The sequence below is a fragment of the Macrosteles quadrilineatus genome, unplaced genomic scaffold (genome assembly GCF_028750875.1).
Source record: "Macrosteles quadrilineatus isolate MER2022 unplaced genomic scaffold, UCM_ALF_1.0 Scaffold_1__1_contigs__length_201487025, whole genome shotgun sequence".
Classification (NCBI taxonomy): Eukaryota; Metazoa; Arthropoda; class Insecta; order Hemiptera; family Cicadellidae; genus Macrosteles; species Macrosteles quadrilineatus.
Window position 1 is genome coordinate 148,079,285 of NW_026542594.1, and position 12,578 is coordinate 148,091,862.

General features: G+C 36.4%; 1 protein-coding gene across 1 annotated transcript in view; it reads left to right on the forward strand.

The window, feature by feature from the left end:
- LOC128986945 (protein jagged-1b) overlaps positions 1-12,578 on the forward strand; it is a 119,658-nt gene that overhangs the window by 100,823 nt on the left and 6,257 nt on the right. The window contains exons 8-15 of the mRNA XM_054407568.1: positions 2,632-2,745; positions 2,978-3,184; positions 4,046-4,173; positions 4,606-4,756; positions 7,305-7,469; positions 7,822-7,935; positions 8,954-9,181; positions 11,753-12,100. Coding sequence (XP_054263543.1) covers positions 2,632-2,745; positions 2,978-3,184; positions 4,046-4,173; positions 4,606-4,756; positions 7,305-7,469; positions 7,822-7,935; positions 8,954-9,181; positions 11,753-12,100 — 1,455 coding nt within the window. The remainder of the gene's footprint in view (positions 1-2,631; positions 2,746-2,977; positions 3,185-4,045; positions 4,174-4,605; positions 4,757-7,304; positions 7,470-7,821; positions 7,936-8,953; positions 9,182-11,752; positions 12,101-12,578) is intronic.

The following is a 12,578-nucleotide window of genomic DNA, read 5'->3' on the forward strand; positions in this document are numbered from 1 at the left end:
CTAGGCTGTCCACTAGTCCACTCCTACATGCCACCTGCATCTAAACTGATCAAACAACTAGCTATACAACAAGTTATCACTGTGTATAGCTTTAAAATAGTCATATTGTGTTACGCAAATTATGTGCAAATTATGTGTTATTCGATTAGTAACCTACTGTAAAATAATATTCATCGCAAAAAGACTTCCGAGTGACTATAAACTAATCTAAGTAGTATGTAACGTGCAATAGGTCTTGACCAATAAAACGCTCTTGGTTATTTTACAAAACTATTACAAGATTACACCAGACAAGCAAAAACAGTTCGGAATTCCAACATCACATAAACTGATTTAAAAGAAGTAATACAAAATAGCATCATCGGGATGCATTTTATAGCCGCGATAAAGCATAGGAGGGACTTTAATCAATTCTGTTTGCCTGGAGATAATTTAACACCCACGTTTTAATTACGGTCGTTAATTAAACGCATGGTTGTCCGGCGAGTTGTGTGAGGTATGATGTACAGGTGTACACACTACACAGCCCTCCCATCCCGTGTCGCAGCACCGGCACGACCCTCAGCATTAATTATATTTGGATTACTCGGAGTGACAATTAAATTGTTATTTGGCGCAGGCTATTAGCCGGACTCACGACCGATCACCCCCCCCCCCCCCCGGCCACAACCCACTGGCGAAGATCTGGAATACACAACCCGCGGGTCATCGTTTGTATCATCAAAATTATTTTTCGATCACGTATTGACCTTTATCTTACGCATTAAAATGTCGATCATCGAAATTGCTTTATATCTTGAACGCGGTTGCGTCCAGCAGACAATGGGTCATTAAGGAAGGTGTAATTATCAACTTAAGTAAAACCGTATCCTCCATTAATTTTGATGTACAGTATGAGAGGTTTTCAGACGTGTTTTTTTACTTGTAGCATTTACACGTTTCATGGACAAAGCCTTGGAGAACAAAATATAGTAATACATAGACTGAGCGAATTGATTTAAAAACTGACTAATGTTAGCCAAGTATGCCATAGGCTTGAAAACAAAGACTCCTGATTTTTTGTGTTAATTTTTCATGTCGTTTGAGTTTTAAAATGAATAGACGTACAACTTAAGATGTAGTTCGTCTTACGTTCGTTTAGAACTTACAGCGCTAAAAACTGCGGGTGCTCATACTGCGATAACTTTTGGCAGCTGGAAAAGAGGTTTGAAATGGTTTTTTTCTTGTGTAGTTTCACTTATTAAAAATTGTACAAATTAACAATAATTGCTTATGGATTGCTCTTTCAAACATTAAAAATCTATTGACTCTTATAACTATTCTTTTATTCATAGAACTTTTGCAGATTTCAAAATCTGAAAACTCGCTCTTCTGAATCCTGTCAATCTATCAGAAACATTAGATCTCTATTTCGTCTAAGGCTCAGGCATTTACTAATGCACCAGCCACTCTGTTAGATGGGCTATAATTCATTTACGCTAAAATTAATAGAATATACCGGCGCCTGTCAACCGGCGGCTCCATGGAGGAGTAAATCATGTGGTAAATCGTGGCAACAATCGACAATAACAGCGACGCGACGCGGGCATAAACGTCACCAGGAGACCCGCACTGCACCTGGCGTGTAGTACACTGGTTCGCTAAATGACTGACCTCAGCGAGGAATATGTTTAATAAACCCTAAGATATAACTAACGCTATCTCAGGAGGACCCCGCCTAGTGATTGATTGAGTCTGTGACGCAACATTCGCGTCGGTAGGCTTAGCTGTGTGTGGGAGAGAGCAGAGCGCAGGAATGTCGAACCACCACCGAGTCATAACTCGTTAAATTCAATTACTGAATAATGGTACCTTACTCGTACTAAGCCGGTCTGTATTTTTTCTGGGAACAATAGTGTTAAGGTAGCGAGGCAGGAGGGGAACCCCGCCTCCGCTCCCCTCCTCCGGAATCCAATTAATTTAAACCTCAGTGAAAATAACAGGGTTTGCTCCTCGGCGGCCTCTACGGTCGCCAATTATGTTTTATTAGGCCTATTTCTCTAGGAAATTACACTAGGCCGGTCGTGACAGACGGTCTACTGGTTGCGATCATTGCCGAAGATTGCCGCTCATTGACGGAGATCGCCGATCGTTGCAGAGCCCTTAAAACATCGCACGTAGTTTCACTGTGAATCTAAAACTATTAGAGGAGATATTTTTTTTAGTCTGGGATTTGGAAAGTTTTTATAACAAGCACTATTCCATCCAAAAGGGCTTCCGAATTATTTTCCAAATAAGAAAAACGTTTACAAGTCCTGACGATTTTTTTCAATTTATGATTAGGGACTTATCTTACATCAAATTGTAAACTTTATATACAGTGATTACTTTTATTATAGGCGGCAAATTACACTAGATATCCATTAATATTTTCCCTCAGATTGAGTCCATCGGCAGTCCCCATTTCGGTTGAACAAATCAACAATAGCTCATTTTTTGCGGGTCTTCAGTTCCCAAACCAGAGGTGACTGGCATACCCCACCTATTATTTCACCCCTCGAAGTTTCAATTAAATTGTTTGATACTGGGGCTACGGTGGTGGTGGTTGTTGATTGTAGATACGTAGCACATGTGTGATTGCCGTTGTTGTAGACGTGGACGAGTGCGCGTCCGCCCCCTGCCAGAACAGTGGAACCTGCGTGGACCTTGTGGACGGCTACCGCTGCGTCTGTCCGCCGAACTGGCACGGGACCGCCTGCCAATACGGTGAGTCACTCCGAAACTATTATTTATGTAAATGTTATTTTTTCTACAATTTTTAGGTACACTTAAAAGGATCGTCTTTTACATTTAGTTTTCTTTATTGTCAGAGAATAGGTTTTTGCAGATTAGAGAAAACTTTAGTGAGTGACAAACCTAAAACAGTTTTAAACTTGTCTTCAGTTCTAATGTTTTCTCATTGAAGTACCTATATCATGTGTGTTTTTCCTGGTGACAGACGTCGACGAGTGTGAGGCAGAGCCATGTATCAACGCATACTCGTGCCAAAACACGGTGGGTGACTATCGCTGCAAGTGCCAGAAGGGATGGTCAGGCAAGGACTGTGACATCAACATCAACGATTGTGTGGGTCAATGTCAACACGGGGCTACATGCATAGATCTGGTCAACGACTACCACTGCGCCTGCCAGCCGGGATACACAGGTAAGACATCCTTCATTTATCATATCACCAACACTGAAGTGTCATTAAAGTACAGTAGTATCTGTTGATGTCCTCAGGTGGTGACTGTCACACAGATATAGATGACTGTGTCAGCAGCCATTGTCTCAACTAAACTGTCAGTCATTGTAATGTGTCAGCATGTTCTACAGTATCTGTTGATGTCCTCAGGTTGAGACTGTCACACAGATATAGATGACTGTGTCAGTAGTCCTTGTCTCAACTAAACTGTCAATCATTGTAATGTGTCAGCATGTTCTACAGTATCTGTTGATGTCCTCAGGTGGTGACTGTCACACAGATATAGATGACTGTGTCAGCAGCCATTGTCTCAACTAAACTCTCAGTCATTGTAATTTGTCAGCATGTTCTACAGTATATGTTCATGTCCTCAGGTCGAGACTGTCACACAGATGTAGATGACTGTGTCAGCAGCCCTTGTCTCAACTAAACTGTCAGTCATTGTAATGTGTCAGCATGTTCTACAGTATCTGTTGATGTCCTCAGGTGGTGACTGTCACACAGATATAGATGACTGTGTCAGCAGCCACTGCCTCAACTAAACTGTCAGTCATTGTAATGTGTCAGCATGTTCTACAGTATCTGTTCATGTCCTCAGGTCGAGATTGTCACACAGACATAGATGACTGTGTCAGCAGCCACTGTCTCAACTAAACTGTCAGTCATTGTAATGTGTCAGCATGTTCTACAGTATCTGTTCATGTCCTCAGGTCGAGATTGTCACACAGATATAGATGACTGTGTCAGCAGCCACTGTCTCAACTAAACTGTCAGTCATTGTAATGTGTCAGCATGTTCTACAGTATCTGTTCATGTCCTCAGGCCGAGATTGTCACACAGACATAGATGACTGTGTCAGCAGCCCTTGTCTCAACGGTGGAGAATGTGTAGACCAAGTCAACGGTTTCCGCTGCATCTGTCCTGTGGGGTTCGCTGGAGACTTATGCGAGGTTTGTATCCTTAACTAAATTACTTTAATCCTGATCTTATGTGTCACTGGTACTGTTTTTATCTGCTAAAACCCATTCTTCTGCAAGAAGTCAAGATCAAGAATCTATTAGATATAAGGATTCATTTTATTTAATAACACCAAAATAAAAAAGGTCAATAACTTAATACTATTTTACTCAGATTCATTGACAACTGAAACCGCAATATTGCTACGTTACACTTGTTTCGTTGTTGATTTAAACTAAAAAGTATCTATGATGTAATATTTTTTATTTAACACAAAACGTGGAGGTTCATTGCAAACCAGATGTCAACTCACCTTTTTCGTCAGTTCTTTTTTTAGAATGTTCTTCAATTTCTTCAGACTTAGCATACCTTTTTATCCTGTTTTATCTATGGCTAAAGTGACTAGAGTAAGTTTGGTGTTTCAGGTGGACCATGACCATTGCAACCCTAACCCTTGTGAGAACGGAGCCAACTGCTTCAACACGCAGCAGGACTACTACTGCCATTGCCCGGAGGACTGGCAAGGCAAGAACTGCAGCACTCCTCGCACTCAGTGTCCCAACCCTCCCTGCCAAGGTACAACTACAACCTACATAGGCAGATAACCATTCTGTTCAATAATTTGATTTAGCCATAACAATAATATCTTTAAAGAAATAGTAAGAACATAATATCATAAAACATCAAAGCAAAATAAAAAAAAAACATATCTATCAAGCAATACTCTTATAATAAGTTTTTTTTTTTTTTTATTTAGCCACAATATTTTGCTATTGTACTATTTTGAAATCAATTATTTTCTCTATTTCAAATATCTATCTTTGTTTAAAAACTGTGATGTTTTTTTGTCATTTTAATAAACCGTAGGTAACGATTTACAACGACAGAAAATAAATCAACAAAATGAAGGCCCTAGAGTGCAACACTGTACCCTTACAGTGCCTACTTATTGTCTGTGGTACTGTACTCGTTAAGATGTATACTGTTTAAGGTCACTTTGTTTTTGCAGTACATGGATGGAACATGTTATTCATCAGATACAGGGGTAAAAGGAAACAAATATTCATGCTAAATATCAAGGGAGGTATCGTTTGAATAAATGTAGGTTTACACGTTTATACCAAATTTAATCAAAATCGGATCATTTTTGCTCAAGTCATCGTGCTAACGGACACATATATAATATATATAAATATATATGTATATGAATTTGAACGGATGGTGTTTTTGGCCTCTAGGGACCTCAAAACGAAAAAGTAAATCGGTCCCGGGTCCAGGTCTTACCATGAGTACTACGGTAATAGCTTATTCCCTATATGGGAAATTTGCTAATATGCTAACTTTAACATTTTAACAGTTGAAACAAGTTCAGAACTGTTTCGCCCATCACACAGTTTGATGCTGGGAGTGCAGAGTGCATAAAGTACTACAGTAGTTACAAGCGCTACAGCAGGTACTTGTAGAGGGACTGAGACTGGACAGTTTATCTATGAGACGGTGTTGAAACGCAACACAGGTGACAAGTGGCTGGTCTAGATCCTGTAATAGCCTCGTGTAGAGGTGTAGTGATTGTAATCTCGACTCTGCCTCCATTTGTTAGCCTCTCAGCAGGGGCTCGTTCACACTACTCCCACTCTGCATAACCTTACGTTTTTAATTAAAAACCTATTAATAAGCTACATGCAGTTTCCGGTTTGAAGAATAGATTAAGCTTTCACTATTCTCTGAGCTTTTGTTTGATATTTATAATAGATACTTTGTAATAATTATATTCTCATTAGTTTTTAAAATTTGAGTGAATAATTTTAATATATACACCTAAATTTTCTTTGTTCACTCTGTGATTTGTTAAGTGGGAGTAATAAGATGCCCCGCCTAGTGCCACCAAGGTATGTTAATAGGTTGACAATGTGGAGTGACCCAGTTGATGCATGTTGCATGTTTTTGTATATTTTTGTCTGTACATCACAGTGCACCCTTTGAAGTAATCATTGTTGTGTTTGATATTTGTGTGATTTTAAACACACCAAGGTTTTCACTTCCAATATTAGTTTGGTTATTGTTACTTTTTTTTACTAAGATATGAATATTATTTAGATTTTAAAACTGTATGTGTATTCTTTAATAGTCTAGTTAGTTCTGTTGTGTGTTGATTAGTAATTACATCAACATATTATACATATAATAATACACACAACTTTTTTAAAATTTAAATGTTCTCCAATTTTCTGGTTGTGTCCTATCTTTCTCATCAGCAATATTTGCAACAACAACATTCTTTAAATTTAATCATCATTGCTAATAGCAAATTTAAAATAATTATAGCTAATTCATATTTAACATCATTCATACTGTTGAAAAAGTTAGATTTATTTAATCAAACAATCTAAACCGGTTAAACAGGTTCTTTAAGCTGATGGACCGAGACATTTGTGCATAAACTTTTACTTAAGGTAACAAAAAACAATCAAATATTACATACTTAACTCCAAGTCCATTAAATGAGGTACTGTTACTAATACCAAGAGTTAAAATTGGATGAGTGAATAATTTTAATGATTTAATAACTTTCATATATTTTGTTGTTCACTCACACACAACAATCTCGACATCACTGCATTCAGTTTCACACGACTCGCCCCTTTGTGTCATCTCCAGGCGACATATTTGAGGTTTTAAGGTTTTCAGATGTTAAGCAAGTAAGAGTGATAAGATGCCTCACTTTATTGATTTTAAGAGATTGGCATTGTAAAGGTATGGAGAAACCTTGTTGATGTTGTTAACATTGCCTACAATGTTAAGATGTCTATATGAGGGATTTCCTATCTTTATGTTGTTAAAATTAATCGTTACAAATCCATTTCACTGATTAGCTGTGTTGTACCAATTACATTATTATTGGACCAACTTTAAGAGGTTGGAATTACAAAGGGACTTAAATTACAAAAATAAATTATTGCAGTTTTTATTGATTCCCAAAACTGTCTGATATCTTGTTCAGATGAATTACAACAACTAACTGACTGTGTAGCTGTATTGTACCATCAGCTGTTTAGCTCCTTGTACTGTCCAATAATATTATCCCATGTGTTGTCTTGTTCTGACCACCTATTGTTTGTTACAGTTATTGATAGCTGTGTGATGGGTACTGCCAGTCCAAATGCCAACAACTCTCTTGTGTTGATCCCTTCTGGAGTTTGTGGAGAGCATGGTCGCTGTGTTAGTCTACCCGGGGGGAACTTCCGCTGCTCCTGTGATCCTGGATACACTGGAAAATACTGCCACGAGAGTAAGTATTAGAAGAAGGGAAAGAATAAGTATTATGATCCATTAGAAGAAATAATCAAATTAAATTTGTGAGGTAATTCCTCCTCACAAAATTAAAAGTAAGCAATTAATGGAACAGTATACTGGTACAGTATTTAAAAACATTCTCTTATAGGTTATGTTCAGTGTTGTTGTATCATTAAAACATAGGTAATTCAGGAAAATCGAAATGGTATTGAAACATTTTCTTTGTTCTTATATTAACACAACTGTTTATCATTTTTGTGTACCAACTGGTATGAAATGTGAGATGAAAAATGTAAATTCCAAAAGAATAATTATACAAATTTTTTTCAAGTTTAATTGTTCCATAGATATTAATGACTGCAAGCTGAACTCTTGTCAGAATGGAGGAACATGTGTAGACAAGATCAACTCATACCAGTGTATCTGTGCTGGAGGCTGGGAAGGCGAGGACTGCACAATCAGTGAGTTATTGAATAATCCTTCAACATTTTTACCTAAAATACTGGGCAAGAGATATCATTTTTACATACAGCTCATCCCAAAACCTTTGGCTCCTAAAACACAAGAATTTAAATTAGTGCAGATTAGTGTAGATAAAATTTAAGGTACAGTAAATTCTTGAGTGAGGGATTTTAAAACAAGATGACTGCATTAAAAAAGTTAAATATGAAAATTAATTGTTGTTTTTCATTATAAAATAAGGAGTATATTTGGAGTATAACTTTGTGACGCCTACAGTAAACCTTCGGCAACTATTTAAACATGTCATCAATAATCACTAATAGTGTTGAATTCAAAGCATTAAATTTAGTATTAATGGACAAGGAGGCGTGAATACTAACACCATGTAACTCCATAACCATTACATTCTGTGTTTTAATTTTAAGTTTAAAAGTCCAAATAGGACTAAAAATTTTGAAAATTTCATATTGATTCTTATTTACTTTTTCAATTAGATCACTTGTATGGTTTCAAAATGACTTTTCTGAAATTAAAAATGTTTATTTAATTCATAAACCAGTACCATTCACTTGTTTAAAACTATTTTAGAAACCAGTAAGGAGATTCCCTCTTAGGGCTACCTTTCTACCACACATCTATTTAACCAGTTGTTGTAGTTGAATCTTTTACATCCCTTTAAGCGGCCACTTTTTAGTAAGCAATTGAGTTAACTTGTTACAGTACATGATGATTAGCTAGAAATTAAACCTAAACTTTATGATGTTTCTCTAAACTTAACAAAACTCTATGTTCCCTTAGATATGCATTTTGAATATTTTCTAATTAATTTTTAGAAGAGCACATAACTTTAATATACATAATGTGCTCTAAATCTAAATCGTTATCTTGGTAGGTGTCCTCTCTCTCGATGAGGATGGAATATAGGGCTACTGAACTCCCAAATCCTAAAGTCATTGTTTAGAGACAATGTTAAATAACATTTTTAAACCTCTAATTTTTTTTCAAAACTATTTTCAGATAAAAATGAGTGTGAACCCAACCCATGTCGGAATAACGGCACATGCATCGATGGAGATGCAGACTTCAGTTGCGAGTGTCACGGTGGATGGAAGGGCAAAACGTGTGGTCTGCGGCACAGCCACTGTGATCGTGGCACTTGTCACAACGGTGGCACCTGCCAGGACCTCGGCCACTCCTACCTGTGTAGATGTCCTCTCGACTGGGAAGGCACCACCTGCCACATACGTAAGTCTCCACAAATATCGCGAACAGAATTGCATAACAACAGAGTACTCTGCAGTATTTTTTACTTTTTGCAGTTTATTGTTTATGATACCATGTTTACACCATATTATATAGATATCTTGTTTTTGTAGCTCAATAATTCAAATTAGTCCAATTATAAGCTTCATTTTGTTGTATGTCGTCATTTCAATTTTTTTAACTTAAATTGTGAGGTCCTATAAAACTCTTAATAATCCAACCCAATAATTTGACCTTTTGCAAACCGTTGTTTAAAAATATAATATGTTTTCTTTTAGCGAATTTCCCATATAGGGAATAAGCTATTACCGTAGAACTCATGGTAAGACCTGGACGCTGGACCGATTTTTTTTTTTTTCATTTTGAGGTCCCTAGAGGCCAAAAACACCATCCGTTCAAATTCATATATACAGGGTGAGTTTTAATTGTCCCCCCCCCCCAACTTTTTTCTACATTTTTTCAAATATCAATCCCAGACCACTTCCACACATTGTTGGGTAGTAAGTACTTCATTTTGACAAGGTAATCATTTCCGGCCGCCATCTTGGATCCGCCATATTGGATGCAAAATTTTTTTTTCAAATGTAAAGGTGGGGTTGTGACCCATTATTTCGAACTACATTTTTACCCTGATTACAATGCCGCAAACCATTTTCAAAAATCTTGGTTCATTCTAAAGTTACGAGGGCTTTTTAAAACATTATTTTTAGCCCATTTTAACATTGTGCATTTACAAACTAAGACCATAATCCCAAAATAGTGCTAGATAATGATAAGTATACACTACTAGTAATTGTCCACCTATTTTCACTTGATTATGACTGATGTATTTTTTTCGGCCGCCATCTTGGATCCGCCATTTTTAAATGTGATAAATTATTTTAAATATGAACGGGGTGTTGTGACCCATCATTTTGAACTACTTTTTTAAGCTAAACTCAATGCCGCAATCCATTTTTTGTTATCAAGTTTATTTATGAAATATTGAAATTTTTTTTGTTAAAAATGTCAATATTTCAAAATCAAAAAATGAAAATGAAAAACGGATTATGGAATTAAGTTCAGCTTAAAAAAGTAGTTCGAAATGATGGGTCACAACACCCCCTTCATATTTAAAATAATTTATCACATTTCAAAATGGCGGATCCAAGATGGCGGCCGAAAAAATACATCAGTCATAACCAAGTGAAAATAGGTGGACAATTACTAGTAGTGTATACTTATCATTATCTAGCACTATTTTGGGATTAGGGTCTTAGTTTGTAAATGCACAATGTTAAAATGGGCTAAAAATAAAGTTTTAAAAAGCCCTCGTAACTTTAGAATGAATCAAGATTTTTAAAAACGGTTTGCGGCATTGTAATTAGGGTAAAAATGTAGTTCGAAATAATGGGTCACAACCTCACCTTTACATTTGAAAAAAAAATTTTGCATCCAATATGGCGGATCCAAGATGGCGGCCGGAAATGAAGACCTTGTCAAAATGAAGTACTTACTACCCAACAATGTTTGGAAGTGGTCTGGGATTGATATTTGAAAAAATGTAGAAAAAAGTTGGGGAGGGGGACAATTAAAACTCACCCTGTATATATATATATATATATATATGTGTGTGTGTCCGTTAGCGCGATAACTCGAGCAAAAATGATCCGATTTTGATGAAATTTGGTACAAACGTGTAAACCTACGTTTATTCAAACGAGTTCGGGATCCAGCATAATCGGACCATGGGAACAGGGGTTTATGGGGGGTTTTATGGGGTAAAAATGTGTTCTTCCCATTTTTTACACTAAAAACAAAAAATTTTGCAATTTTTTTCCAAACCATTTTGTAGAGCTTAAAAAAAGAAATAATTTAGTATATTGAAGCGCTGTTGTATGCCTAAGGTCACGGAGAAAATTCAAAAATAGTTTAATTTAAAATTCCCATGTTATTCTTATGGAGAAAATAAAAATTGTTGTAGTTTACTTGTTTATGGATATATATTGATCAAATTTGGCAAATTTATTTATTTCATCCCATACTATTCACGTATGGTCAAAAAAACACTTTTTACCTTCCCTGTAGCAGCAAACCTAAGCACTTGTTAAATCTAATGTTATTTAAATAGGGAATAAATATGTCTTATTTATGGAAATATTTGAGTAAAAATGTAATCAGACAAGTTGAAATTCGCTTAGTCTGCAGGTTTGCTGCGGCGGGGGTATTTTCATTGACTGATGGTTCTCTAGTTTTTAAAAGCATGTTGCCAATTGTGTAGCACTAAGGGGAAATCTGGTTGAAATAAAAACAAATGTTATGCTTGAGTTGCCTGGAATTACTTTATATTTATTTTTTTTATTAACATAATTTGTTTAACAGTTAATTATATTTGAAAATGTTACAAAAAATAGTCCCAATATTTTCAAGTTTTGTTTATTTTAATAAATTGCAGTTTAAAAGTTTTGGATTATAAATGTCGTATAATTCAGTAATTCGTGTTCTAAAGGTAAAATCACCCTTGTAGCACAAAGCTAGATCCACTAACAGAAACTAAAACTACTAATATTTCAGCGAAAATGCAGTCGTGTAAGTCCAGCCCCTGTTTGAACGGCGCTACATGCATCAACACCGGAGACATGGGTTACTCGTGTGTCTGCAAAGAAGGCTTCGAGGGTCAGCGATGTCAGCGAGACGTCAATGATTGCAACCCCTCACCTTGCTACAACGGAGGCAAATGTGTGGATGGTATCAACTGGTTCAGATGTGACTGTGCACCTGGCTTTGCTGGTCCGGACTGTCGCATCAATGTCAACGAGTGTGCCACCAACCCCTGTGGTACTGGAGCCACCTGTATTGACGGGATTGCATCTTACACCTGTGTCTGCCCTCCTGGGAGAAAAGGGCCCCGTTGTCAGGAAGGTCAGTTGCTTTATATCAACCAGAGTTAAATGTACTCTTTTACAATTCCTGATGTAACTTTTTGTTACCAATTCTGTAAAAGGGTGGCACTGAAACAATTTTTTAACTCATGAAACATAGAATTCAATTGAATTCTTTGAGGCACCCTGCACAATTGCTGATGAGTGCCAGTGTAACATCAATTTATTTTTTTACTGTTAAATAGCACATCAGTAATCATAACTTACACAATCTTAAGTGAAGAAAATGTTCTGTCAGACATAAACCTGTAGCAATGAATGATAATTCATACATTTTATTTTTTTTCCTACTGCAACAATTTAACTTGTAATTTTATGGATATTAATTGCAATAATTCTCTGTAACAACTGCATTATTGTTTTTATGATTGTATTTAAATTTAAATTTACTTATAACAATTAAAATGTTCTTTCATTCTTCAGTTCATTGCGTAATCCATATGCGTCCAAAATCGTTC